At 42.3% G+C, this 25,783-nt stretch overlaps 1 protein-coding gene across 1 annotated transcript; it reads left to right on the forward strand.

The window, feature by feature from the left end:
• Window positions 1-1,172: 1,172 nt before the first annotated feature.
• Window positions 1,173-25,783, forward strand: LOC120534602 (interferon-induced very large GTPase 1-like; the record flags this gene model as incomplete). The annotated part of the gene is made up of 3 exons (XM_039762190.1): window positions 1,173-1,262; window positions 2,051-2,332; window positions 23,000-25,783. Coding segments are annotated over exons 1-3 (3,072 nt in total), but the record flags the coding sequence as incomplete, so codon positions are not given.

The following is a 25,783-nucleotide window of genomic DNA, read 5'->3' on the forward strand; positions in this document are numbered from 1 at the left end:
TTCCCTGCCTTGAGTTTACATGTTTTTCTGGTGGGTTTACTCAGCCTGCTTCAGCAGTTTCCTTTCAAAGTTATGTTGGATGTGGGGTTTTGTTTTGCTAATTTGACCCTGCTAGTGTATGTGTGTGCTCGTGTTCACCCTGGGATGAGCTGTCGCCCCATTCAGGCATTGTTCCTGCCTCGCGCACGATGTTACTGGGATGGGCGCAACCCTGAATGGACGGCATAATTAAACATATATAACGAAGATTTTTTTGTTCTGAGCACTCCGTGTCCTACGCTTATAGCTAGTTTTACATTCACAAAGACATTTATCGTGTGGTGATTGGTTATGTGGAGAAAAGAAAAAGAAGGACAGCAACTGGAAGTCTGATACCTCAGGCAGAGACAGCACACGTGCAATAAAGAAAGCCCGCTCAGAAGAGCATTCATTAAATTCTGTGTTCATGTCTCCGACCACCAGTCGACGAACCCAACTTTTACACAATATTTGAGTTAAACCTGTGCGATACCCAATTATACACCCAGCTTTTTGGAGCCTCGTCACACCTGCCATAAAGGTCTCTATACTGAACGTAAACCTGGGGACCCCTTACTGCGAGGGAGCAACACTATCGCTACGCCACCGTGCCCCATGTTTAATACATACTTTAATGCATTTCATCATTAAAATGATATTAAGTATTTATCTTGGCATTCTAAATGTTCAGAGAGCAGGAATATCATGAAGTGAATGTATTATGTTTGACGATCGCTGCCTGCGCCTCCTCTCAATGCAAGAGGAAATCAAGCCCGGGTCTGGAAACACTTAATCCGAAGCATTTAATGTGCGGCATCAGTTATGACGGGGTTTGAGAAAAATCTAGCAAATTAAACATTGATTTTAAGATGACGTTTTCGACGTTCTACTTTAATCACAAACTAAACTACGTGAATAAAGTGAACTTGTCGACTTTAATCACGACATAAACGGCGAGAATAAACTGGAAATGTCGAGAATAAAGTCAACATGTCAACTTTATTCTCGACATATACTTTTTTTAACTCACTGTGTCCATATTTTTTTTCTTCTCCGTGGCCTTAATACGCTTCCGTAAAGGACAGAGTTATCTGTTTCTGTTTTGCATTCTGCGCATGATTTCCAGGAAAAGGGAAAAGTGAAAGTTAACAGTCCAAGTAAAGCTATAAAAGGAGCTTCTGCTCCTGGCATAGCACATTATTTCCGAGAAAAAAGAAAGAATTAATCTCCATTGGTTTATGCAGGTAAGACTCAGTAAAAAAAAACTTAATCTTGTTTTGTAATATATAGGATCAATATTTTATAACTATATTTTTAAAAAGCATGCTTGTGATCAGAATTGCTTTACATATTCTATAAATATTTTAGGAAAAGGTCACTGTACATTGGGGAACTTTTTCATAAATATAAGATGATTCAGATTAAAAGATGGTGGAATAACAGTAGACAGTTAATATATGAAGCTTCCAGTACATTAAAGAATTAAGAAATCTGTTGATTCATCCTTGAAAGTAATAATAGACCAGGTTCTACTGTCTTCTTATTTTCCTTAAACATAACTCTCTCTTTTAGTCAATCAGTCAGTCATTGTCCAACCCATTATATCCTAACACAGGGTAACGGGGGTCTGCTGGAGCCAATCCCAGCCAGCACAGGGCACGAGGCAGGAACAAATCCTGGGCAGGGCGCCAGCCCACTGCAGGACACAAACACACACCAAGCACACACACTAGGGACAATTTAGGATCACCAATGCACCTAACCTGTATGTCTTTGGACTGTGGGAGGAAACTGTAGTACTTGGAGGAAACCCTCACAGACACCAAGAGAACATGCATTAATAACATTATAAAAAAAGAAATGCATTCTGTCCTACAACAATTTGCATCAAATGTGTTGGGTGGGTGTGCTGTGGTAGAATTAAACTGCTCCTGCAATACGTATTTAGCCATTTGCTTATTAAACATAAAATATAATCATTTGTAAATTCTTCTTAGCCTGATTTTTTTCTGTTTTTCTGTTTGTGGTAAAGATAATGGAGACTAACCAGTTGAACAGTGACCAGCTGACCTGCCCAGTGTGTCTGGAGTTCCTGCAGGATCCAGCATCTCTTCCGTGTGGACACAATTATTGCATGAAATGTATACAGGAGTACTGGCACCAGACAGAAGTCTATAATTGTCCACAGTGCCGGCAGAAATTCCCCTCAATGCCTGGTTTGGCTAAAAACATTCTCCTTGCAAATTTGGTTGAGAATATGAAGCAAGCTGGATTTTCTGGTTCTTCTCCTGATGAGTATGCATATGCAGTAACTGTAAGTATGACATTGAGAAAGTTCACTACACAGGTGATACATTCTACTTAAGTTTTAAAGCTAAGTTGAATAAGTGACCATGATTAGCAAGTTGAGAATGGCCCACAGACAGGTATGGTCGAGGAACAGTGAAATAACTGGGAATTAAAGTTCATATACTATAATATGAAATTGTAACTTTCGTGTCTTCCACAGACTAGTGAAAAAGGTGCAATACTTACATGAGTTAAGGAATATTAACACAGACAATAAATTTAATATATATTTAATAGAACATCAGCTTATAAACAATAAATACTCATATAGTTGTCAGAATGAATGGGTATTGATAGTCTTTGAATATGCTGAGTCTAGTAGTTTAATTGCTAATGATCCTGTTTTATTTGCCTATATGTAGGAGGGAGAAAAGGGATTGTGCATAATGGCTATGGTCATTAATGACACTCTTTATCTTTGTATGGCATTTTGTGTTATATAGGTGTATCTCAATAAATTAGAATATCATTGAAAAGTTAATTTATTTCAGTAATTCAATTCAAAAAGTGAAGCTCAGTATTATATAGATTTATTACACACAGAGTGATATATTTCAAGTGTTTATTTCTTTTCATTTTGCTGATTATGACTTATAGCTAATGAAAACCCAAAATTCAGTATCTCAGAAAATTAGAATACTGTGAAAAAGTTCAATATTGTAGACTAATGGTGTCACACTCCACTTAGCTAATTAACCCAAAACACCTGCAAAGATGTCCTGTGCCTTTAAATGTTCTCTCAGTCTCATTCAGTGGGCCACACAATCATGGGGAAGACTAACTGACTTGACAGTTGTCCAGAAGACAGTTACTGACACCCTCCACAAGGAGGCTAAGCCACAAAAAGTCATTGCTATACAAGCTGGCTGTTCACAGAGTGCTGCAAGCATATTAATGGAAAGTTGATTGGAAGGAAAAAATGTGGCAGAAAAAGTTGCACAAGCAACAGGGATAACCGCAGACTGAGCTGGAGTCAGTGCTTCAAGAGCCACCACACACAGCCATATCTAGGATGTGGGCTACAACTTTCGTATTCCTTGTGTCAAGCCACTCCTGAACCAGAGACGTCAAAAGTGTCTTACCTGGGCTAAGGAGAAAATGGACTCTGTTGCTCAGTGGTCCAAAATCCTCTTTTCTGATGAAAGTAAATTTTGCATTTCATTTGGAAATCAAGGTCCCAGAGTCTGGAGGAAGAGTGGAGAGGCACAGAATTCAAGTTGCTTGAGATCCAGTGTGAAGTTTCCACAGTCAGTGATGATTTGTGGAGCCATGTCATCTGCTGGTGTTGGTCCACTGTTTTTTGTCAAGTCCAAAGTCAGCACAGCCGTCTACCAGGAAATTTTAGAGCACTTCATGCTTACTTCTGCTGACAAGCTTTATTGAGATACTGATTTCATTTTCCAGCAGGACTTGGCACCTGCCCACACTGCCAAAAGCACCAATACCTGGTTTAATGACCACGGTATCACTGTGCTTGATTGGCCAGCAAACTCGCCTGACCTAAACCCCATAGACAATTCATAGGGTGTCATGAGGAAGATGAGAGACACTAGGCCCCACAATCCAGACAAGCTGAAGGCCACTCTCAAAGCATACTGGGCTTCCAGAACACCTCAGCAGTGCCACAGGCTGATCATCTCCATGCCTAACCGGATTGATGCAGTAATTCATACAAATGGAGCCCCGGCCAAGGATTGTACATGGACATACTTTTCAGTACGTCAACATTTCTGTATTAAAAGTCTTTTTTTATTGGTCTTATGTAATATTCTAATGTTCTGAGATACTGAGTTTTGAGTTTTCATTACCTGTAGGCCATAATCAGAAAAATTAAAAAAAAAATAAAAGCTTGAAATATATCACTTTGTGTGTAATGAATCTATATTGTAACGACCCGGCAGCAAGCGCTGGCGGAGTGACGCCTCATGGGTAATTTATGTAAATAGTTTGTGGGGAATTTATGGGTAATTTATGTAAAAGCTTATTGTTGTGTCAAAATTAACTAAGTACGTAATTGTCTTTCCTGTTGTAAGTGTTGTATGTGTTTGTGCTCAACTGGTGGGGTGGGTTGGATTATCGCCGTCTTGTGTTGTGTAAATGTAAATAGTCACCATCAATGAGAAAGATGGCTCTGTAAATGACCTTGACCATGGCTATTCAATGAGTTTTAAGCTTTGTTATACTGGCTATCTGTTAATAAAAAGATACAACAGGACAGAGCTATATCATTGCTAAGATTCTATCTAAGCAATTATTGCCGAGACACTCGGAGTCGTGCGGTGTATAGGACACGAGTGCTCGTTAACTAAAGAGCTGGGTACAGCTGCGTGCATAATGCTGGCAATCCACTAGCCGACAGCTTGGGAGAGGCTCTAAAATCTTTAAAGACTCCACCACGGGTCGCTACATTGGTGTCAGAAGTGGGAGACCAGGCTGTTTAGAAGACGCCGTTATAGAACAGAGTCTTGAAGAATTAGAGCGTGCCATCTTAGAGAATAGCGTTACGCTAGAGCGCTTGATCAGCGGAGCTGTGCGGAGAAAAGAGGCAGACCGGCCTGATGGTGCCAGTGTTCCCCGGACAGTGTTGCGATCTTCTAAGCACGGCCAGAGTGGGCCGTCGGCTGCCGCAGCGATACCCCAGGTTACCAGTCGGCCGGTCCTCTTCTCACGGTCACCCGCTAAGCTGCCGCGATACAGCGGATTGACGCCCTTAGAGCCATACCTTGCACAAGTGGATCTGGCCGCGATACACAATGAGTGGAACCGCGAGGAAGCTGCGACACACTTGGCCCTTGCCTTGGAGGGTCCCGCACTTCAGGTACTCATTGATCTGCCATCGGAAGAGTGTCGTGATCTTCAGGCTCTCACCGCTGCTCTCACCCGTCGCTTTGGACAAAGAACTTCAGCAGAATGCAGCAGAGAAAAGCTGACTAGCCGACGTCGGCGTGAAGGTGAGAGTGTAGGAGGTCAGCCGCGCCCAACCAACATCAACCCCCCGACAGAGACAACGAGTAGACTGCTGTTTTCGATGCGGAGAACCAGGGCACTTTGCCAGGGATTGCCCTGCCCCAAGTCCTTTGCCTCGTACAGCATCACCGCAGGGAAACGACATCGGGGTGAGGCCGTGAGGGGACCCTCGCTCCGTTTTTCAGCACCCCTCCACAATGACTGCTTTAAAGTTGGGCTGTGGATTTTCCACTGGACTATACCTAGACTGCACTATTGACGGACGGCCATGCAGTGCTTTAGTGGACACGGGGTCCACTATTTGTTTGCTACGAAAAGGAGTGTTGCCCGAAACCGCTAGTCTTCTTCCAGAGGGCTGGACCCCCACAAATAGCGGACTACGCACTGTTACGGGTGAGCGGACAGTAATGCCCGGAAAGAAACTGTTATCTGTGTTGGTAGGGACGAGCCAGACCAACCACGAATTCTGGCTTGCGACATTAAAGACCAGTGCATTATTGGGTTGGACTTGTTGGCCCACTGGGGAGCACGTGTTGATGTGTCAAGGGCCGTCCTTTGTTTGGGTAATGAGACTGTGCCGCTCCGGTCGGGCTGGAACCGTCCTGGAAGGACTGCCAGAGTGGATTCACCTGGACACCACTGCTCACCGGCTCCCAACCATTGTTTGGAAGTGGCAAGGGTTCAAGAGAACCCCCAGGAGAGTATTGCTGGACAGTCAAAATTATCGCGACCCCCATCAGCTGAGACGGTTGCCGCTGTGGAGGAATTGGGCCATCGAAGTGGTGAACATCTGAGCACGCCACAGCAGGAGCAACTCCAGAAATTACTGAACGACTTTGTGGACATTTTTGCGGCTCGAGAGGAGGACTGCACCAGAACCTCGTTAGTAAAACACCACATTGACACTGGCCACGCCGCCCCATTCGTTTGCGCCCCACCGATTGCCTCTTGCAAAGCGCCAAGCTGCGAAGAATTGATTCGCGAGATGGTAACCAACGACATCATTGAGCCTTGGACAGTCCCTGGGCGCACCCATGGTCATGGTGCGGAAGAAAGCGGGGTTGGCGCCCTTGTGTGGACTTTCGTAAATTAAATGCAGTCACTCGAAAAGACTCTTACCCACTGCCCTGCATCGATGATGCATTGGACTATGTGGCTGGATCCCGTTGGTTCAGCACCTTGGACTTGCGCAGTGGATATTGGCAGGTAGAACTGGCAGCAGAGGACCGACCCAAAACTGCATTCACCATCGGACAAGGGCTGTGGCAGTTTAAGGTAATGCCGTTTGGACTTTGTAATGCACGGCCACTTTTGAAAGACTATTGGAGCGGGTCCAAAAAGACATTCCCCGAACCCGTTGTGTGGTCTATTTAGATGATCTGTTGATTCATGCCAGAGACTTTGACCAGGCTGTGCACAATTTAAGGGAGGTCCTGACCGCCATTCGTAGCGCCGGGTTGCGGTTGAACCCTGAGAATGCAATCTTCTCGCCCGACAGACCCAGTTTCTAGGGCACGTAATCAGCGAGTGGGGTGGCTACAGACCCAGCAAGGTGGCTGCCGTGAGCAACTGGCCCCACCAGCCAACATCACCGAACTGCGGAGCTTCCTGGGTTTAGCCTCATATTACAGGAGGTTTGTAAAAAACTTTGCAACCATTGCCAGCCCCTTGCACCGACTGACGAGTAAGGGCCAACAGTTTGGGTGGACGGAGGACTGCACAGCCGCTTCCAACAATTAAAGGCTGCCCTCGTCAGCGCGCCTGTCCTGGCGTACCCTGACCCCAACCAACCTTTTGTGGTGGACACTGACGCTAGCAATGTGGGGATTGGGGCCGTGCTCTCACAGAAGGGGGAGGCTGGAGAGAGAGTGGTAGCTTATTACAGCTGCAGCCTCAGTCGACCGGAGAGGAATTACTGTGTCACTCGGCGGGAACTGTTGGCAGTGATCCTAGCGGCGGCACTTTCGGCCCTACCTATTGGGCACTAGGTTCACGCTGGGACTGACCATGCTAGCCTCACCTGGATGTTGAATTTCCGGCAACCAGAGGGCCAGGTGGCAAGGTGGATGGAGATTCTACAGGAATATGACTTTGAGATACAGCACCGACGGGACGGCAGCATGCCAACGCTGATGCCCTCTCCAGGCGTCCATGCCTCAGCAATGAATGTCGATATTGCCGCCGACAGGAAGAAGGGGTCTGGGGCCATCGTCAGCATCCGCAAGGATAGATGACACTGTTGGAGTAGGGGAGCCGTTCACTATTGACCAATTGAGGCAGTTACAGGCGAGCGACCAAGCGCTAGAAAAGGTAAAGGGCTGGTTGGAGACACAAGAACGTCCCGACTGGCAAACCGTGTCGTCACAGGGGCCTGAACTCAAACTACTACACTCCCAGTGGGGCAACTTGGAGTTGCACGATGGCGTAATCTACAGGCGGTGGCAAGCACCGGGGAATTGACCGTCTACAACTGCTGGTTCCCCAGGCTTTGCGCGCCGAGGTCCTCCAATGGGTCCACGGAGCGGCTGGATCCGGACACTACGGAAATGCTAAGACAGTGCGTCGACTATGGCAGCGGTTTTATTGGCCCGGGTGCTGCACGTCCACTGCTGTGACATCTGCACTGCGCAAAAAGGACCTGGTCAACGTTCTCCGCGCGCCGTTGCAGCAATACCTTGTCGGGGCACCCATGGAGAGAATTGGAGTGGACGTACTGGGTCCTTTTCCTGTAACGGAAGCCGGAAATCGCCGTTTTGGTAGCAATGGATTACTTCACCAAATGGCCAGAGGCGTATGCAGTTCGGATCAGAGTGCCTCCACAGCGCTCAAAACTAGTGGATGAAATGTTCACTCGATTTGGAGTTCGGACGAGCTCCACAGCGATCAGGGCGGAACTTGAGAGCCGTTTGTTCAGGGAGGTGTGTCAGCGACTGGGGTGAAAAGACCAGGACCACCCCTTCACCCGCAAAGTGATGGATTAGTCGGCGATTTAATCGCACCCTGGCCACTCAACTGGCAATCCTGACCAGTCAACACCAGCGGACTGGGACCAACATTTGCCTCTGGTCCTGTGGGCATATCGGACAGCAGTGCAAGAATCGAGCCAATGCACACCAGCGGGGCTGATGTTTGGGAGGGAACTTCGCGCCAGTGGATTTGGTGTTTGGCTTGCCCCTGAGCCTGAGATTGTTGGTGGGCCCGAAATGGATTATTTTAGACGGTTAAGAGAGCGGCTGGACACCGTTCATCGACTGGCCAGGGAGGCCTTGGAGGGAGCTGGAGCTCGCCAGAAGCGGGCTTACACACACGGGCTCATGGCCCGGCGCTGAAACCAGGGGACAAAGTGTGGGTATTTTGCCCGCAACGGAAACGGGGACTGTCTCCAAAATTAACTCATCATTGGCAGGGGCCTGGAGAAATTTTGGACAAAATTTCGGAGGTAGTTTTCGAGTCGAATGCCTGGGCGGGCAGACGGGTGGTGCTGCACAAGGACCGGTTGGCACCATACCACCCACTGGCCCCAGAACAAGAACGACTCGAGAATACAAGCGGCTCTCCAACCTCCACCCCCGGCACCGAGACAGAAATTGACAGTCTCAGGACTGAGCCTGACACGAGTAATGGCACATCCGGCAGGCCGAAGCGTGTCCGTCGCCGGCCAGGACACTTGCTCGATTTTGTCTGTGATGAGTAGGGTTGTGGGGACACTAACCCTCTTGGGAGGGGGCTGTGTAACGACCCGGCAGCAAGCGCTGGCGGAGTGACGCCTCATGGGTAATTTATGTAAATAGTTTGTGGGGAATTTATGGGTAATTTATGTAAAAGCTTATTGTTGTGTCAAAATTAACTAAGTACGTAATTGTCTTTCCTGTTGTAAGTGTTGTATGTGTTTGTGCTCAACTGGTGGGGTGGGTTGGATTATCGCCGTCTGGGGTTGTGTAAATGTAAATAGTCACCATCAATGAGAAAGATGGCTCTGTAAATGACCTTGACCATGGCTATTCAATTAGTTTTAAGCTTTGTTATACTGGCTATCTGTTAATAAAAAGATACAACAGGACAGAGCTATATCATTGCTAAGATTCTATCTAAGCAATTATTGCCGAGACACTTTCGAGTCGTGCGGTGTATGGGACACGAGTGCTCGTTATCTAAAGAGCTGGGTGCAGCTGCGTGCATAACGCTGGCAATCCGCTAGCCGACAGCTTGGGAGAGGTGCACGGCAGAGTTCGGCTCTAAAATCTTTAAAGACTCCACCACGGGTCGCTACAATATAATATATGAGTTAAATTCACTTTTCAATGATTTTGTGTTTTGCTTCCATTTAAGCAGTAGTCAGTTTCTAAAATCTAAAGTGAGGAAGTAAGGCTGCTAGTCTGCACATGACAGGGTTTGCTGTTACAGAGAGTTCCACTGAGTTACAAGTAAAGAAGCTTTGTAAACAGCCCTGATGGTACAACAGTGTTAAATGTTAAGGTATAGACTATAAACAGCACTGTGCCATAGCAGTTTTCATTAACCATATGTGCCTTTAAATATGCTTGAAATGTATTAATGGTGCTTTAAAATGCAATGACAGCTGCATCAACATTAGCTTAAGGCTGAATGAATACCACCATCAGAATCAGGTCTAGTCAGGTTGGGGAACATTCACTGGTACATGCACCACACAATGAAACAGCTCAGGATACTGGTTGGCATCACCCCAGGCAGAAAAGCAGTCAAGTCCCACCCTCCAAAACCTGTAAAAAATGAAGAGAAATGTATTGGAAAGCAATGGTTTTATTGTCAGTAGTTCTATCAAAAATTTAAATTTAACCCCTTGTTATCAGTAGCTCTGTCAAAAATTTAAAGAAACTGCAAATTACTTTATTTTCACCAGTAACATGAGAGTCTATAACCTCCTTAGCGTTACATTTTTTTCTCGAAAAACGCGTAAAAAGCGTTGCATGTTTTGGCTTGAAAAATTACATACTTATTAAATCTCATTTTTCTACTGTAAAACGTGCAAAATACTAAAAGTACAAAGTCAGAAGTGTAGAAGGTATAATGATACAAATAATAATAATGAATAATACTTTGTAATAATATCGTGTATACAATCAAAATGTGTCATTTTTGTGGTAGGCCTATATCTTGAAGAACAGTGAAATACACAATCCAGCTTCACAGTCAGGATGATAGTAGCATGATTCCTTGCGGATTTTCCTTACAGACTGATCAGCTTTTGAACAGCACACTGCACATGTGCGATTGACATAAGCATCACTTTTGATTCATCAGAATCACTTTCGATTTCACTGTCCATTTCAGTTTCACTGCCTGAAGACAGAGTCACTTCGTCATCAATGCTCATATCACTGTTAAGAGTTTGCAACACCTGGGCTGCTGAAAAATGTTTTTTTCGAGACGCCATTTTGAGGTTAGGAGAAGATGTGTCTACACTGTTGCCCTGGTAATGCTCAGGCCTGTCGCTTACACAAGACATAGCTATATTGTTTCCCAAGCAGCACTTGGCACTAACGCTGTTGTCACTTTTACAGTAATTCACCATAAAGCCACCAAAAAGTATATTTTTCTGTGCCTCCACTTCACTGTGTAGGACCTTCACTTCACATTCGCTGAAGTTTTTTTCCCCACCTGTGCTTTTGCCATTGTTTTTTCACAAAACATAAAATGTAAAAGGCTATTTAAATTGATTTTCATATTCAAAGGGGCAAAATTCTGGGAAGAGTCAGGTGGAGCAGCACGTGCTTACACATGTGTTACATGTCACGCTGACTGGTATTTATGGAGCAGAAGTACGTGGGAATTGCCTTTGTGCATCTGAATTTTTTTCTGTGTATGCACATTTCCACTTTTATCTGTGTGCCATATTTTAGCATGAGTTCTGCACATGACATTATACTGGAGGCCCCAGGTCTTCATGAGTGAGAAAAGCAGAAAATACACAGCATTCAAAATACCCATGGTTACTCTACGAATGGATTCAGATTCCATTTGGCCTCACTAATGCACTGGAATCTTTCCAGTGATACAGAGGGACATGCTTAGTTGTTCTCAAGGATGAAGTATGTGTACCTAACCTAGATTAAATATTAATTTACAATAAAAGTTTTGAAGAGTACATTGAAAATATTTGTAAAGTGTTACAGAAACAGAAACAATATAGAATTGACTTTATATGGTGGAAATATCACTTTTTTTAAACCAAATTATTGGAGCTGGTTGAGGATTGGAGTGTTTTGTTTGTTTAGATTGGAGCTCTGCATTACTGGCGTACATAGCGTGTGTTGCACACTGACATTTTTCCCTGCTTGTAGATTGTTGTGTGGTGAATCAATATTCGTAAGTAGAGTGGAGCCTTCAACCAAAAACAAACTGAAACACTGATTGAATCGAGTGATAGTGAATTGGTCATCAGACATTGACATGAACAGTTAAACTGACACCTGCCATGTTTTAGTGATGTTTGTGTTTGGTATCGGGCTGATACTACTGATGACAGTCTTGCACTTGCTTGTTTCCTGTTTACAGATAACCCTGGTCTAATGGTGTCTGTAGATCATGATTATCTGGACTAACATGCTGGTGTTTTTCAGTCTCCTGATATTGCAGGGTATTGACGGACACTGGTGAGGATATAGTACTGCTCCACAAACCAGTTGTTGTAAACACCCATTTTCAGAGAAACTATGAGTAACTGTTGTTTTTCACTCATTATGAAATATCTTCATTTCACTAATCTGGATGAGTGTAAGGAAGCCAATCATCCAGCACTGAAACTGTACAAACTGTGGGATGTGCATCAGGTAATAATCAAAAAATGCAGAAGATGTATGTTCTTGATTGTGGCACAGGTATTAACAAAAGTCTTATGGGTTACAAGTTAAGACTGTCCTGGATACAGTACGTCAGATCCAAACAGGCATGATTCAGTATCAAGTTCTACATGCTGTGTAAAGCAAGCAAGTAGAGGGACTAAGTGAGATGGCAAGTACAGTCAATACTATGTCATGTGCAAGCAACAGAAAAAATACTACAAAAAATCTTTTGACATCTGCTCGAACAGTGCCAGTTTGCATTGGTCAGTGTTTCAAAACATATCACACGAAGAATGTGTACTAAATCTACATCAATACAGCAATGAACACTAGACATACTTTTGTCAGTATAATTATGTTGACATATTGGTAGTTTTCTGTTTCTATTACAGATAATAATATTTTTTGTTATTGAGGAAAATTCAATGCTTTTTTGTCATGTTTCCAGAGGTAAACATATTTGTTTACTCCAGGGGTTGTGACAGTTCCACAGATTCTCACAAGGCTTCAGGGGAACAGGAGTTCTTTAGTTCAGTCCTTTTGGGTTCAGTGGGTGCCACCAGGAGGCTCTATGGGGACTAACAAGCTCTACTTTGTTAGGCTTCAGTCTAACCCGGAAGTGGTCCTGGACCACGATTATGTGTCAAGTGTTTGGCGAGCTGGAGCACCCCATGGTGGCCACACATAACACTAAGGAGGCTACACAGGCTCAGCAAATGTGATAAACTTCTTCACTCATTTGACTCCAGTTGTAAATTCCTGGAAATGTAAAATAATTTACAGGTGTCTCCAGCCAGAGCCGGGCCTATTTTCACTTGAGGCAGAAGGATAAATTTGTGCCCCTATATGCATATAGTTTTTTATTACTAATAAGTATTAAATAACAATAAATAAATAAATTATTTTAAGAACAAAATTAATGTATTAATTATTAAATAAAAAAATCACAGAACACAGTAATAGTACAGTAGTAACAGGAACATAAAATTGCACATATTAAAAATAAAATCACACCAACCTTAACAAAAGAAACAAAAAATAAATATTACACATGAGATGAATTAGGATATTACAATTTTTTTTAGTAATTTAATTTAATAATAGAGGCAAAATAATATCAATAATGCTTTAGACAAAACAAAATTTAATATAATTACAATGAATGATTAAATAAATGGCCAATAAAAAATCTTTTTTAAAATTTTACTTTTCTTGCTTTTAGTGAAGGAAATTCATCAATTATTTTATCAATATTAATTTGTTTTATAAATTCCTGTTTGACTAATAAAATTGCCATATTTGACAATTTCTCCTGTGCAAGTGACGATCTTAAATATGATAAAAAATAATTTTTGTTTTTCTAAAGCTTCTTTCACCAGAAATCTCAATGCAATTTCTAAATTTGGATAGGACTGAATTAAACTATATTCATGAATCGATGTTAAAAGATCTGAACTTGTAGCTGCTTTAAGGTCTGGAATTAACGTCATTGCCTGATGTTTGAAACTATTACATTACAAATAAAAATGGAAAATAATATTGAAATCGTAATATAATGTAACATGCAATAAAACATTAATACAAAGTTATATAATACAGAACTTACCATAAGTTTAATGTATTTAAAACAATACCTTCTGCTCGCTGTCATACTAGAACACTGTACAAATAATGCACATTAATGTACAATGAACATGTCCAAACTTGTCGTAATGATGAGTTTGGGCATGTTAGTACTATACCTCTTACTGGGGTGATATCATACGAGGATACGAGTGTATCGAGCGAGAGCATCCAATGCAAATCACCAGTTTGCTTAAGGTATTTGACAAACATTGCAACATATATTTGGCTTTTTTCTTTTTTTATTATTTTGCAATTTATTAATTTTCATTTTTCATCAATTTGGCACCCTTTCCCATTGTTCACGTTTGCATCACCCTTGTCCCAGCCCTGCCTCCAGCAACACTAGCAAGATGCAAAGGAGTAATACCACAAGCACCATACATAGTCTGCAAGACAAAAAACCCGCCTGGGAAGTAAACTGCTTGGTATAGACAGTTAATCAGTGGTAAAGGTTTTTTGTGACTGTGAGATATGAGACTTGTGCAGAAGGGAAGTTAATCCCACATTTACTAAACAAGCACATGTTTGAAAGTGTATTTCCTCTATAATTGAATCAGCTTTAAAATGTGGTACCACAGCCTGATTCATCTCAATATACTGTAAAATAATGCAAAGAAACAGATACAGGGTTAGGGTACCACGTTACCCAGTTTAATGCCCAGTTGTTACGGACTAACCGTCTGGAGGTCGCACTCTATTGCGCCATTTATGCAACCATATAAATAGCATCTGGTTATTGCAATGTCCAACTTTTGGTTATTTTTAGAACCTTGAATTTCCTCTTTTAGTTTTTGATTGTGTGGTAATTAATCAAGCCTTCACACATAAAGAGGTTTGGGGCAGCCTCCCGTATACTTTAGAATTGGCTGCAAAATGCAGAAGGTTGAGGAATAATGGTCTTTACAGACAAGAGTCCAAAACAGAACTGAACAGGTTAAGAAACATGGAGAATATATACTTGAAAAGCAAGGAGAGGAGGGATCTTGGGACCAGAACCGGGAATCGGTCATTGGGCTGCGACTTCTTGGGATGTGGAAATTACATCATTAGGAAGTGGCATCTTCTGGGGCGGAACCAGAAGTGAAATGTATGGCTGTAGGTCTAAAACCCAGCTTGTGACCCGCAGGTTTGACTCCCTTTGTAGGGCCATCCACTGTAAAGGTGCATGATCCGTAACCAGGGTGAACTCGTGGCCCAAGAGGTAATACCTCAGCTGAGAAATTGCCCATTTAATCACCAAAGCCTCCTGTTCACTTCTGCATTACTGGTTTCCTGTAGCAACAGTTTCCGGCTCAGGAACATGACGGAGTGCTTGATACCCTCGATGCTTTGGCACCAAGACCTGTGTCTGAAGTGTTCATCTGGAAGATAAAGGCAAAGAAAAGTTACTGTGCCAGAATCTTTACACATCTATCGCGTAACTGCATAATATACTCTAATATATTTGTGGATGGGAGTGCCTTCTCCTACCAACCTTCCTAAAATGGACACTATTCCCCATGGTTGTCGCCCATACAATAATTCAAATGGAGAGGTTTGTGGGACTTCATGATATGCAAAAAGGATGAGGGGGAGGAGCTGATCCCAGTTCCTACCATTCTCGCTGACCACCTTATGTAGTATTTGTTTAAAGGTCTGATTAAATCACTCTACTAGACAATCAGTTTGAGGAGGATAAGATAAATGCTTTATCTTAAGTAACTTGGCCATTACTCTGAATGTCTCCAAGGCGAAGGGCATCCCTTGGTCCATCAAGACTTCTTTAGTGATGCTGACTCGTGCAAAGTCACCTACTAATTCCCGTGCAATAACTTTGGACGTAGCTGATCACAACAGAACAGCCTCAGGGTATCGGGTGACGTAATCCACTAGGTCTAATATATATTTGTGTCCTGTAGCTGAGGGCTCTAGGGGTTCCACTGTGTCAACCTCGATATGTTGAAGTAGGACATCAGTAAGGGGAATGGGAACTAGAGGAGCATGGTCCTTCTTAGGAATCTGCCGCAGTTGACATTCCGGGCAGGATATGCAAAAGCGGAGGACCTCCTCATTGATTCCTGGCCAGTAAAAACAGAGCTTAATTCACTCCAGGGTTTTTCAGTGCCCAAGTGGGCACCTAGGAAGTGGGTGTATGATACCTCACAGACCTGCTCCCTGCTAGGATCATGGGACTAACAGCCGGGACTGCACCTCCCCCTCATGCTCTTTTACCTGACAGGTCATTATTAAGTACAAAGTTAGGGCCCTGAAGCATGGGATATTGTGTGCGATGGCCATTTACGAGAACCACTGCATTTTTTGCAAATTTAAGGGAGTCATCATTGCACTGTTCCCTATTAAAAGAAGCTGGAGTCTGCTTAAACTGAAAATGCAGCTGGGGGAGGGAGTGGTTCCCTCTCTGGTGGCCATCGCGCTTGGTGATGACATTCCGGAAGTTGCCACATTACCAGGAGTGATTACCTCCCCTCGCTCAGTCGGCTATGTACACAGCGTGGAGGCAGCTGTGTATGTATTTCCACCATCCATTATTAGACCCAGGTTTTGTTTCAGAGTGGCTTGTGTTAAACCACTTTTATTATTAGACCAGTATTGCCCTAGTATCACCAGAAATGGAGGGTTTTTCAGTATGACCACCATCAGCTTCTTTAGAGTCCCAGCGTAGCTGATGTTGCAGTCTGCGAACTTAAACTGATGGATGTCACTTTGGTCTTGGTTTTTAACCACTGTTGTGGTAATACTAAGCAGTGAGTGACAATGAAAATGTTGCTGCCGGAATCCATAAGGGCAAAGACTTGATACCCATTAACAATTGCCACCTCCAGTGAGGAAATGACAGGGGATTATCCAGAGTGCAGCTTCTTCCTCTCTGGCCCTCCCCGCATTCTTCCTTGTTGCTGGGAAAATGCCGCTGCAGCACATCAGGATTCCTTGGAGCTTACTCCAGACAGAGACAGCGAGACTCAGGGCTAGCGTTACCTGTACATCAGGTTTCACACAGAGGCTGTTCTGTTCCTCCCAGGTCCAAAACCACCTGCAGACCCTCAATGACCTTGATATGAAAGGTCTTTCATATTTTTTAAAGGACTGTCCCCATGCCAGCTGAGCCAGGTAATTGGGGAGGGTGTTTAACAGAAGGTAGCAGGAAACCTGCTCAACTATTTGTCGGGTGTTGTTTAGGTCTGTCCATAGCCAAAACTCAATTTGGCCCAACAGTTGGAAGGCCTGGGGGGAGCTTTGTTACCCATGGTTGAAGCCCCAATTCAAGATTTTCCTGGCCTGCCAGCCCAGGGCTCCCCCACCTTTCGCAGAAGGCTCTGCCTCTGTAGGGTTTGGTTGGGTGGTCTCTTCCCCTAGAAGGTCATAATAAGCCTCATGCATGACCGCCTCCAAGCTTGGCCCTATTCTGTTGGCCTCCTCTGCCCTCTCCCGCTGACCCAATCTTAAGTTGGGCCCCCCAGACTACCCATACTCAGCCACTCGGGTGCGGTACTATCCCACCTGAATCTGTAAGGGATGAAGTTCTTCGGAGTGGTTTGTCAAGGCTTCTCCAAGGTCCTGCTCCTGGTTCCTGAGGAAGTGCATCATCCTGCCGACTATGCCAATTGTGGTAAATAATCAAGCCATGACACACAAAAAGGTTTTGGACAGTCTCCCATATACTTGAGAATTAGTTGCAAAATGAAAAAGGTTGAGTAAAAATGGTCTTTACAGACAAGAGTCCAAAACAGAACTGAACAGGTTAGAAAACATGGTGGATATATAGTTGAAAAGTAGGAAGTGGAGGGATCTTGGGATCGGAACCGTAAATGAGGTTGTCAGGCTGCAACTTCTTGGGATGTGGAAATTACATCATTAGGAAGTAGAAGCGGAACTGGAAGTGATATCTTTTGTCATGGGAGCCAGGCAGAATTTCCTACATTTGGTCTGTGGGGAGATAAGAGAAAGGATTTGTGCACTCTGTCACCCCCTGGCCTGACTGGGAATTACCTTCTCTGGTGCCCTTTAGCTGCCTCCCATGCTCATGTTTGTGACAACTGATTTTGATTAACATTTTCAGTCCCTACACAATGTCACTGCATCCTTATGTTAAATTCATCCCTTTGTCTGTTTTCCAATTTAGTCATAGTCAGAACATCAGCCCTCAGGCCAGTGCACAAAGCATGGATGACATCAGTAAACAAAACAAAATAATAAAAACAGTACCAAAGATTTAATCAACATAAAAATCTTTCCTGATACCAAGGTCCATGATTGTAAATAACAAAACCATATTGAATAATGTGGAAATTTCTTTTTTTTCTACGTTTGTAACAAATGTTTTATATTCACAGTAAGTGAAGTCTACAGCTACAGTGTTACATATTATTTGTGTGTAAATAAAAATTAAATGTGCTGAAAATAGCCTAGTTTATCAAGAAAACAAAATAATATAGAGTATGTATCTTAACATGTCTCTTTATTGAAACAATGGACCTCAGCAACAGTAATCAATCACAACCTAAATAAATAATAGGTCCACAAAAATCAGTGAGTTGGAAAATGTTATTTAGTTCAATAAATGTATTGTTAAACTCTTGCCCTTTCTACATGTCCTTATGTAACTACTATAAACTGAAACATTTCATGACTTTTTTATTGTTAATATTAACACAATAAGGGGTTGTGGTATAGCGGGTCCACAGCCCTCTCAGCAAAGGCCAGTTTTTAAATAAATAATCACCGCGCTCACGGTTTAGTGAGGGGTTGTGGTGGCTGTAGCGAGCTGCAGGGCGATCTGCGGTGTGGGCGATCTGCGTAGTGCAGAGGTGAGGGACTGCCCACATCCGTGATTGTTCCTGTGGCTAATGTGCTGTAGCTGATATGTCCTCTCTGCATATATAGAGAAGTGCAAGTCAGTTAGGGAGTAAAAGAACAAGGAAAAGAGAAAAGACGGAGGTGGCTGGAGAAAGCAGGAGAGAGAGAGAGAGACGGTGCGAGTGGGCGAACGAGCACTCGCAGGCAGCTGTGTGGAAACCTGGTTGTTAGGCTGACACTCCGGAGTTGAAGTAGTGGTCGCTCCCGCTAAGTGAGCATTTAGCGGGAGTGACCAGTGAAGAAGAAAGGCTGTCCGCATAAGGCCGGGACGGCAGCGGGAGTCGGGAGGCTTGGAGGTGAAGTCCTTGGTGTGGGCGTCCTGGATGCCACGATTTCCAAGTCTCAGGGATGGGATGAGTGCCAGACCGAAGCCAGGATCAGAAGGACTCCAGACCTGTGTGTGTGTGTGAAAGAACGGACAGCTGCTGAGAAAGCGTTTCACCTGCTGTAAAGCCCAACCGGGAGAAGCAGGTGAGACGCTAGTTTAAAAGAGGCACTGGGCTTGTAGTTGAATTTAAGGACTGCTTCCAGCGTCATTTGAACCTCATTGTTTTTAAAGGATTGTTTTTGTATTTTTTTAAATCTCCACGTTTTTTCTTTTATGGATTATTTATTTAATGAAGACGTTTTGGGAATCACTGCACTATTTAATTGAACACTTTGTTTTTGTTTGACTATTTTAAAAAAGCATTGTGCACTTTTATAGATCATCCCCTTGCTCTATTGTTATTGCCTCACTGTCTAGCTCACCTCGGTTATATCTATCGACGGTGTTGGGTTCAAGGGCTCCCAAACAGCCGATGGGAGCATGGAGCAGCACCCGCATCGTCACAGGAGTAACATTTTACCTTCCACTCATGACCGCTCTGTGCCAAGAGTATGTTCCAATGCCTTGACCTACTTTCAGCCAGTGTCTTTTCCTACCTAAATGATGCAGTGTTACATATGAAGCCAACCACCAGCTTAGTGAACACTATTCCCTCGCGGTATCTGATAGATTTAATGCAGACATTAGTGCCTAATATTCTCTCTATAATCAATAGCTGCTTAGTAAATAGTGCCATGCCTTCTTATTTTAAGGATAGTATAGTGGAGCCTCTTATTTAAAAAAAAGCCTAATTTAGATCCTCCAGATATTGGTCTAAAATTATTTGGTATTGAAGTGCCATTTTTATCCAAAGAACTGGCGTTGTGGAACTGGAAGTTCCAAATGCCCCTTAGATACTTCAAAAATTGCCAACTTGGGGGATTACTTTATGAACCCCGACTAAAAATGAAAAATGCCTCAAAGAATCTTTATAAAAATAAAAAGGTTTATTCTTGACAAAATCATCCATCCATCCATCATCCAACCCGCTATATACTAACTACAGGGTCATGGGGGTCTGCTGGAGCCAATCCCAGCCAACACAGGGCACAAGGCAGGAAACAAAACCCAGGCAGGGTGCCAGCCCATGATAAAATCATTATGTGAACAAAAAGCAAACTCTGTAGACCAGAAAGGCAAAATTAAATTGCCTAAAAAGAAAAGGCAATCCAAAGCAAACAGGTCCCAATACAGTATCCCATGAAAAGTAAAAAAACAGAGCAAAAGGTTCAAATCCAAATAAGATACAGCAAAACACAAAAAATGTACCACTCCCAAAGCACATTGAAAAAGAACTGCCAGGAACTACAGGATACCCTCCAGATTTATAGAGCAGAGGGCAGTTCTGGTGGTAATCAGCAGGTGGATCTGCCTCTTGAGGAACAACCCACAAAACAGATGGAACATAACCAAGGCTTTGATGCACACAGTGGCATGCAAAAGTCATGTCACCCTTACTTATACTGTCTGTTACTGTGAATTGTTATATGCGTAGAAAATGAACAGATTACCAAAAAGTATAAAGGTAAAGATTACACATTTCTTTAATAATTTAAGCAAGATTACATGTTTATTTCTATCATTCACTGGTACAGTTCTTACTTGGGGTATTTTTGCCCATTCTTCATTGCAAAATGCTTCTAATTGTGCAAGATTCTTGGGCCATCTTGCATGCACCGTTCTTTTGAGAACTATCCACAGATTTTCAATGATGTTTAGTTCAGGGGACTGTGAGGGCCATGGCAAAACCATCAGCTTGCGCCTCTTGAGATATTCCAGTGTAGATTTTGAGGAGTATTTTGGATCATCGTCTTGTTTTAGGACCCATCCTCTTTTTAACTTCAAGTTCTTTATAGATGGTGTGATGTTCGCTTCCAGAATTTACTGGTGTTTATTTGAATCCATCCTTCCCTCAACCAATGACATGTTCTCTGTGCCACTGGCTGCAACACAGGCCCAAAGCCTGATCAATCCACCCCCATGCTTAATAGCTGGAGAGGTGTTCTTTTCCTGGAATTTGGCACAATTTTTTCTCCAAATATACCTTTAAACATTGTGGATAAAAAGTTCTATTTTGACTTCATCAGTCTACAATATTTTTTCCAAAATGCATCAGGCTTGTTTCAATGTTCTTTTCCAAACTTTAGACAATAAAGTTTGTGATTACGATGCAGGATAGTTTTTCTTCTACTGACCCTACCATGAAGGTCATACCTGTATTTGTTCAGGTGTTGATCCACAGTAGTACAGGGCACCACGACACCAGAGTCTGCTAAATTTTCCTTTAGGTCTTTTGCAGTCAAACAGGGTTTTTATGTGCCTTTCAAATAATCCAATGAGCAGTTCTGTTGGTCTAGACCTTAACTTGACTTCATCTCTTCATGTTAACTACAATTTCTTAATAACATTATGAACTAAGGAAAAAGCTACCTGAAAACACTTAGTAGCCTTCTGTTTCTGAGAATCAATTATTTTATTTTTCAGAGTACTAGGCAGGTGTTTAGGGGAGCTATTGTTGGGACAAGGTTTGAGGAGTCTGAGAATTTATACAGCTTTGCAATTTTCATCACCTGGGGTTTTGTAATGAAGACTGTGATCAAGCCATAGTCCTAACAGGCTAATGAAGATCTGAGACCTTGGCAAAAGTTATCTGAGACCTCAAATATCTTGTGGGTGTCCAAACTTTTGCATAGTGCTCCTTTCATTTTTACTTTCTCATATACGAAGAATAAAAAAATTCACCTGGAGATTTTGATGAATCTTGACATTTTATACTTCCCTCAGTCTGAAAATACAATTTTTGGAATTATGTCTGTGTGGGTTTGTGTGTGTGTGTTTGTAAACACAATACATCAGAAATGCAACAATTTGGCATGTGCTCATTACACCAAAATGATAGATCTGTATTAACTTTTGGGTCAAATCCATCAACTGGAAGTGGTGCTTTACCTGAACACATATTCAAGTTTTTTTTTTTTATTTATTCATACAGCTGTGGAGTCTGATTTATTCAACTTTACTTTTATAATAATTCTTCAAGATATTATAATTTGATTTGATTTGTTGTTGATGGTTCTTTAATGTCCATCCTTCCATCCATTATCCAACCCGCTATATCCTAACTACATGGTCACGGGGGTCTGCTGGAGCCAATCCCCACCCAACACAGTGCGCAAGGCAGGAAACAAACTCTGGGCAGGGCGCCAGCCCAACGCAGCTTAAGAGGATTTTCAAACTGAATTATATGAAATCTTTTAATTAAAAACTTAGAGATAGTTGTCCATGCATTTATTTCTTCTCATATTGGCTATTGTAATTGTCTCTATTTGGGCATTAGTCAATCCGTTTGCAGCAGCTCATCTCCTGTCTGGTTAAAAGAAGGCAGTTCACATTCCTCCAGTGCTGACCTCTCTTCACTGGCTGCTAATAAAATGCAGAATACCATTTAATTATTATTTTTTTGTGTGTAAAGCAGTTTGAATCCACATAATTTCTCAGATCATCTTCACACACAACACCCACCAAGCCACCAGGTCTTTGAGGTTATCTGATCGAAAAGGTATGTCCATCCTATGGTCTTGGTTGAAGATTAAGGGTGATGCATTTTCAGTGACTACCCCTTTCTATGGAGTAGTCAACCCTTTTACAGTCAGATTTTAAACACAATGGATATTTAATTCTTTTTTTCATTGGCTTATGGAAATGTTTAAAGGAAGTTGTGTTGTATTTTTATTATAGCCTATTAAAGTTTTGGTAGGATTTATTTATTTTGATATAATCATTTTATATGTTTAATATGTTTATTAATTTTAATTTGAAGATACTTTATTCTGTTTATGTTCAGCACTTTGGACAGAATTTGTTGTGTTTAAATGTGCTTTAAAAATAAAATATTAATTGACCGATTAACTGCAGAACCAATAATCATATGATTTTTATTACAGTTACATTAACATTTTCAAATACAGTGCATATCCCATTTTTTGTTTTTAAGGTAAGAGCAAGAAAAGTAAATGTTCCAGAATCAGAAAGTGAAAATGAGGAAAACCCCCAGCAGCAGGCTACAGAAAGAGAGACCACATGGAAAATCAATGAATACCGAGCACCGAAAAAGGAAGAAAAAAATGGCTTTGTAACCAAAAAAGTGACAGAAGGTACAGAGGATAATAGAAGAAAGGAGGGAATGATGGAAACAAACATAGAACAGCATACAGGTATGAAAGATGGAGAGAATAATGACTATGTCATGGAAAAACAAAACAAGTACATTCAGGAGAAACATGGAACAAATAAACAAACTGAAAACCATGAGCAGAAGGAAATGACAGAAAGCAAATGTATGACTGAGCATGGAAATGACCAGAAGGCAATACAAACAGAAAGTGCAAGAAAAATAAACGACAAGGCGGTAAAGAGTGTGAAGGAGAAAGAATTCATCAGTTTGCTTGAAAAGCTGGGCCTCAAGGAACCCTATAAAAAATCAATGTGTAAAACAGATGCAATTGTTATTAAGAAGATGGCTCTTTGTGAAATTCGGCCAAAGAATAACAAGGATCTGCCTTATTTCTATCTGGAAAGACTCATTATGATGGATTACAGAATGAGATATTTATTTTGTCAGGAAATTGACTCATCTACTGCAAGTGAGAGTCAGAAGAACAGAGAAACGGAGGTGGATTTATCACTTGACGAATTCTTTAGCGACAACTGTGAGGATGAAGAAGAGGTGGATACACATCAGTCAGGACACATCCATCCCATGGATCTCCAGATGGCTCTTCTCCACTGTTCTGATGACTTCCTGAAGCAGTATCTCTACTCCAAGCTCTATCTCTGCCAGTATGCTCTGCCCTTTTTGGTTCCTGACCCTTGCAGCTCAAACATTGAATTTCCTTTGTGGGCTTTTCATCAAATTAAAATCAGCTGCAAAGATACAAACACACAGAGCAGTAAAGTGAGTTCTGTGGTTCAGACAGACATGCCGCTGGTATCTTTTATAAGACTTGGCTCGTCCTTAGTGTCTAAATCTCATATCATGAACATGGTCCTGAACAGACAGAAGCACAACACCTTCTTCCATCGACACTGCAAAGGCAGCAGGCGAGACAATGTGCTGATAGATGGTGTGGTGGAGATTGCCTGGTTCAGCTGTGGTGGCAGGAAGGATGATGTCTTTGAAGACTGCATTGCATTCACCAACCTACATGGAGATGCCAGGCAATATGACAAGCAGGTAAACTTCTTACTTCAGATTTCTGCTGTCAATGTGGTTTTCATATCAGATTCAGGTCTGAAAGAACAGGATAAAGTATTCCTGAAGAAGTTCTTTGATTCACCACAGCCACTAATTTGTCTTCATGCTGATAAAGAAATAATTAAAGGGAGTAGATCAGGGCAGAAAATTAGAATAGGATTGAAGAACAGGAATGAAGCAGAACTTACAGAGGAGATCATTTCAATCCTCAAACATTGTCTGTCCGTATCAAAGAAGACAATCCGAATAGAAGCATGTTCAGACATTGCAGTGAGACATGGCTTTGTTGTTGATGAAGAAAATAAAGACTGTAGGGAAGGACGAGCCCTGGCAGAGGCTGTTGTGTGTCTGGTTAAAGACAAGAGCTTACTAGAAAGGAAGGAGGCATTTCTGCCACTTCAGGGTCATATGTGGCACAAATGGTGTCAGGAAGACAAAGAGCTTTACCGCTTGAAACAGAAAGGAAATAAAAGCATTGAACAGTACAGGAGTGAGATTGAGGGTAGAAAGAAGAGGATAAGGGAAGAGCAATTAAGGAGAGCTTTCCCACTAAATGATCTCATGAAAAATCTGATTGACATCCTGCATTCACATTCAAAACCTATTAAAATGTATTTTCTCCAATGGCTGAAGGTCTTCCTGGATGAACTATTAGCAGATTCAGTTCCTGAACTTCAGCAGCTATACCACAAGACTTGGTTACAAATGCAGACACTACAAAATAAATTAATCTCACCCAATGAGATAAGTGAACTTCAGGCTGTATTGGGTGAGTTGTCAAATCAAATCAGTGACTGTATCTTTGATCTCAAACACATCTTGAGAGAAATGGGTCAAATTTTTGAAGCCTCTCAGACAGTGAAAACAATTGATGGTAACTGCATTGCATCACTTCCTGGAATTGCAACTGAGCTCCTTATATCTGGTCATCCTCTGGAACTCATGGATGGAGATGCTGCCCATGTACCTGTGAAGTGGATTTGCTCAGTTTTGGATAAAGTGCAGGAGAAGCTTGGTGACGTGAGGCTTTTTGTATTGTCCGTACTTGGCCTTCAGAGCAGTGGCAAATCCACTTTACTGAATGCCATGTTTGGCCTGCAATTTGATGTGAGTGCAGGGAGGTGCACTAGAGGGGCCTTCATGCAGTTAATTAAAGTGGATGATGAAATTCAAGCAGAGATAAAATATGATTATATTCTTGTAGTGGACACGGAGGGTTTGAGAGCAATAGAGCTGTCAAACAAGAAATCATTAAGCCATGATAATGAGTTGGCTACATTTGTTATGGGTCTAGGCAACATAACTGTAATTAACATCTTTGGAGAAAATCCCTCCGAGATTCAAGACATTCTTCAGATTTCTGTTCAGGCATTTTTAAGAATGAAGCAAGTGAATCTTTCTCCAAGCTGCCTGTTTGTCCATCAGAATGTTGAAGAAACTGGGGCTAAGGATAAAAATATGGAGGCCAGACGCCGACTCCAGGAGAAACTGGATGAGATGACTCGAGTGGCTGCAGAAGAGGAG

This window comes from Polypterus senegalus, chromosome 8, assembly GCF_016835505.1.
Source record: "Polypterus senegalus isolate Bchr_013 chromosome 8, ASM1683550v1, whole genome shotgun sequence".
Lineage (NCBI taxonomy): Eukaryota > Metazoa > Chordata > Cladistia > Polypteriformes > Polypteridae > Polypterus > Polypterus senegalus.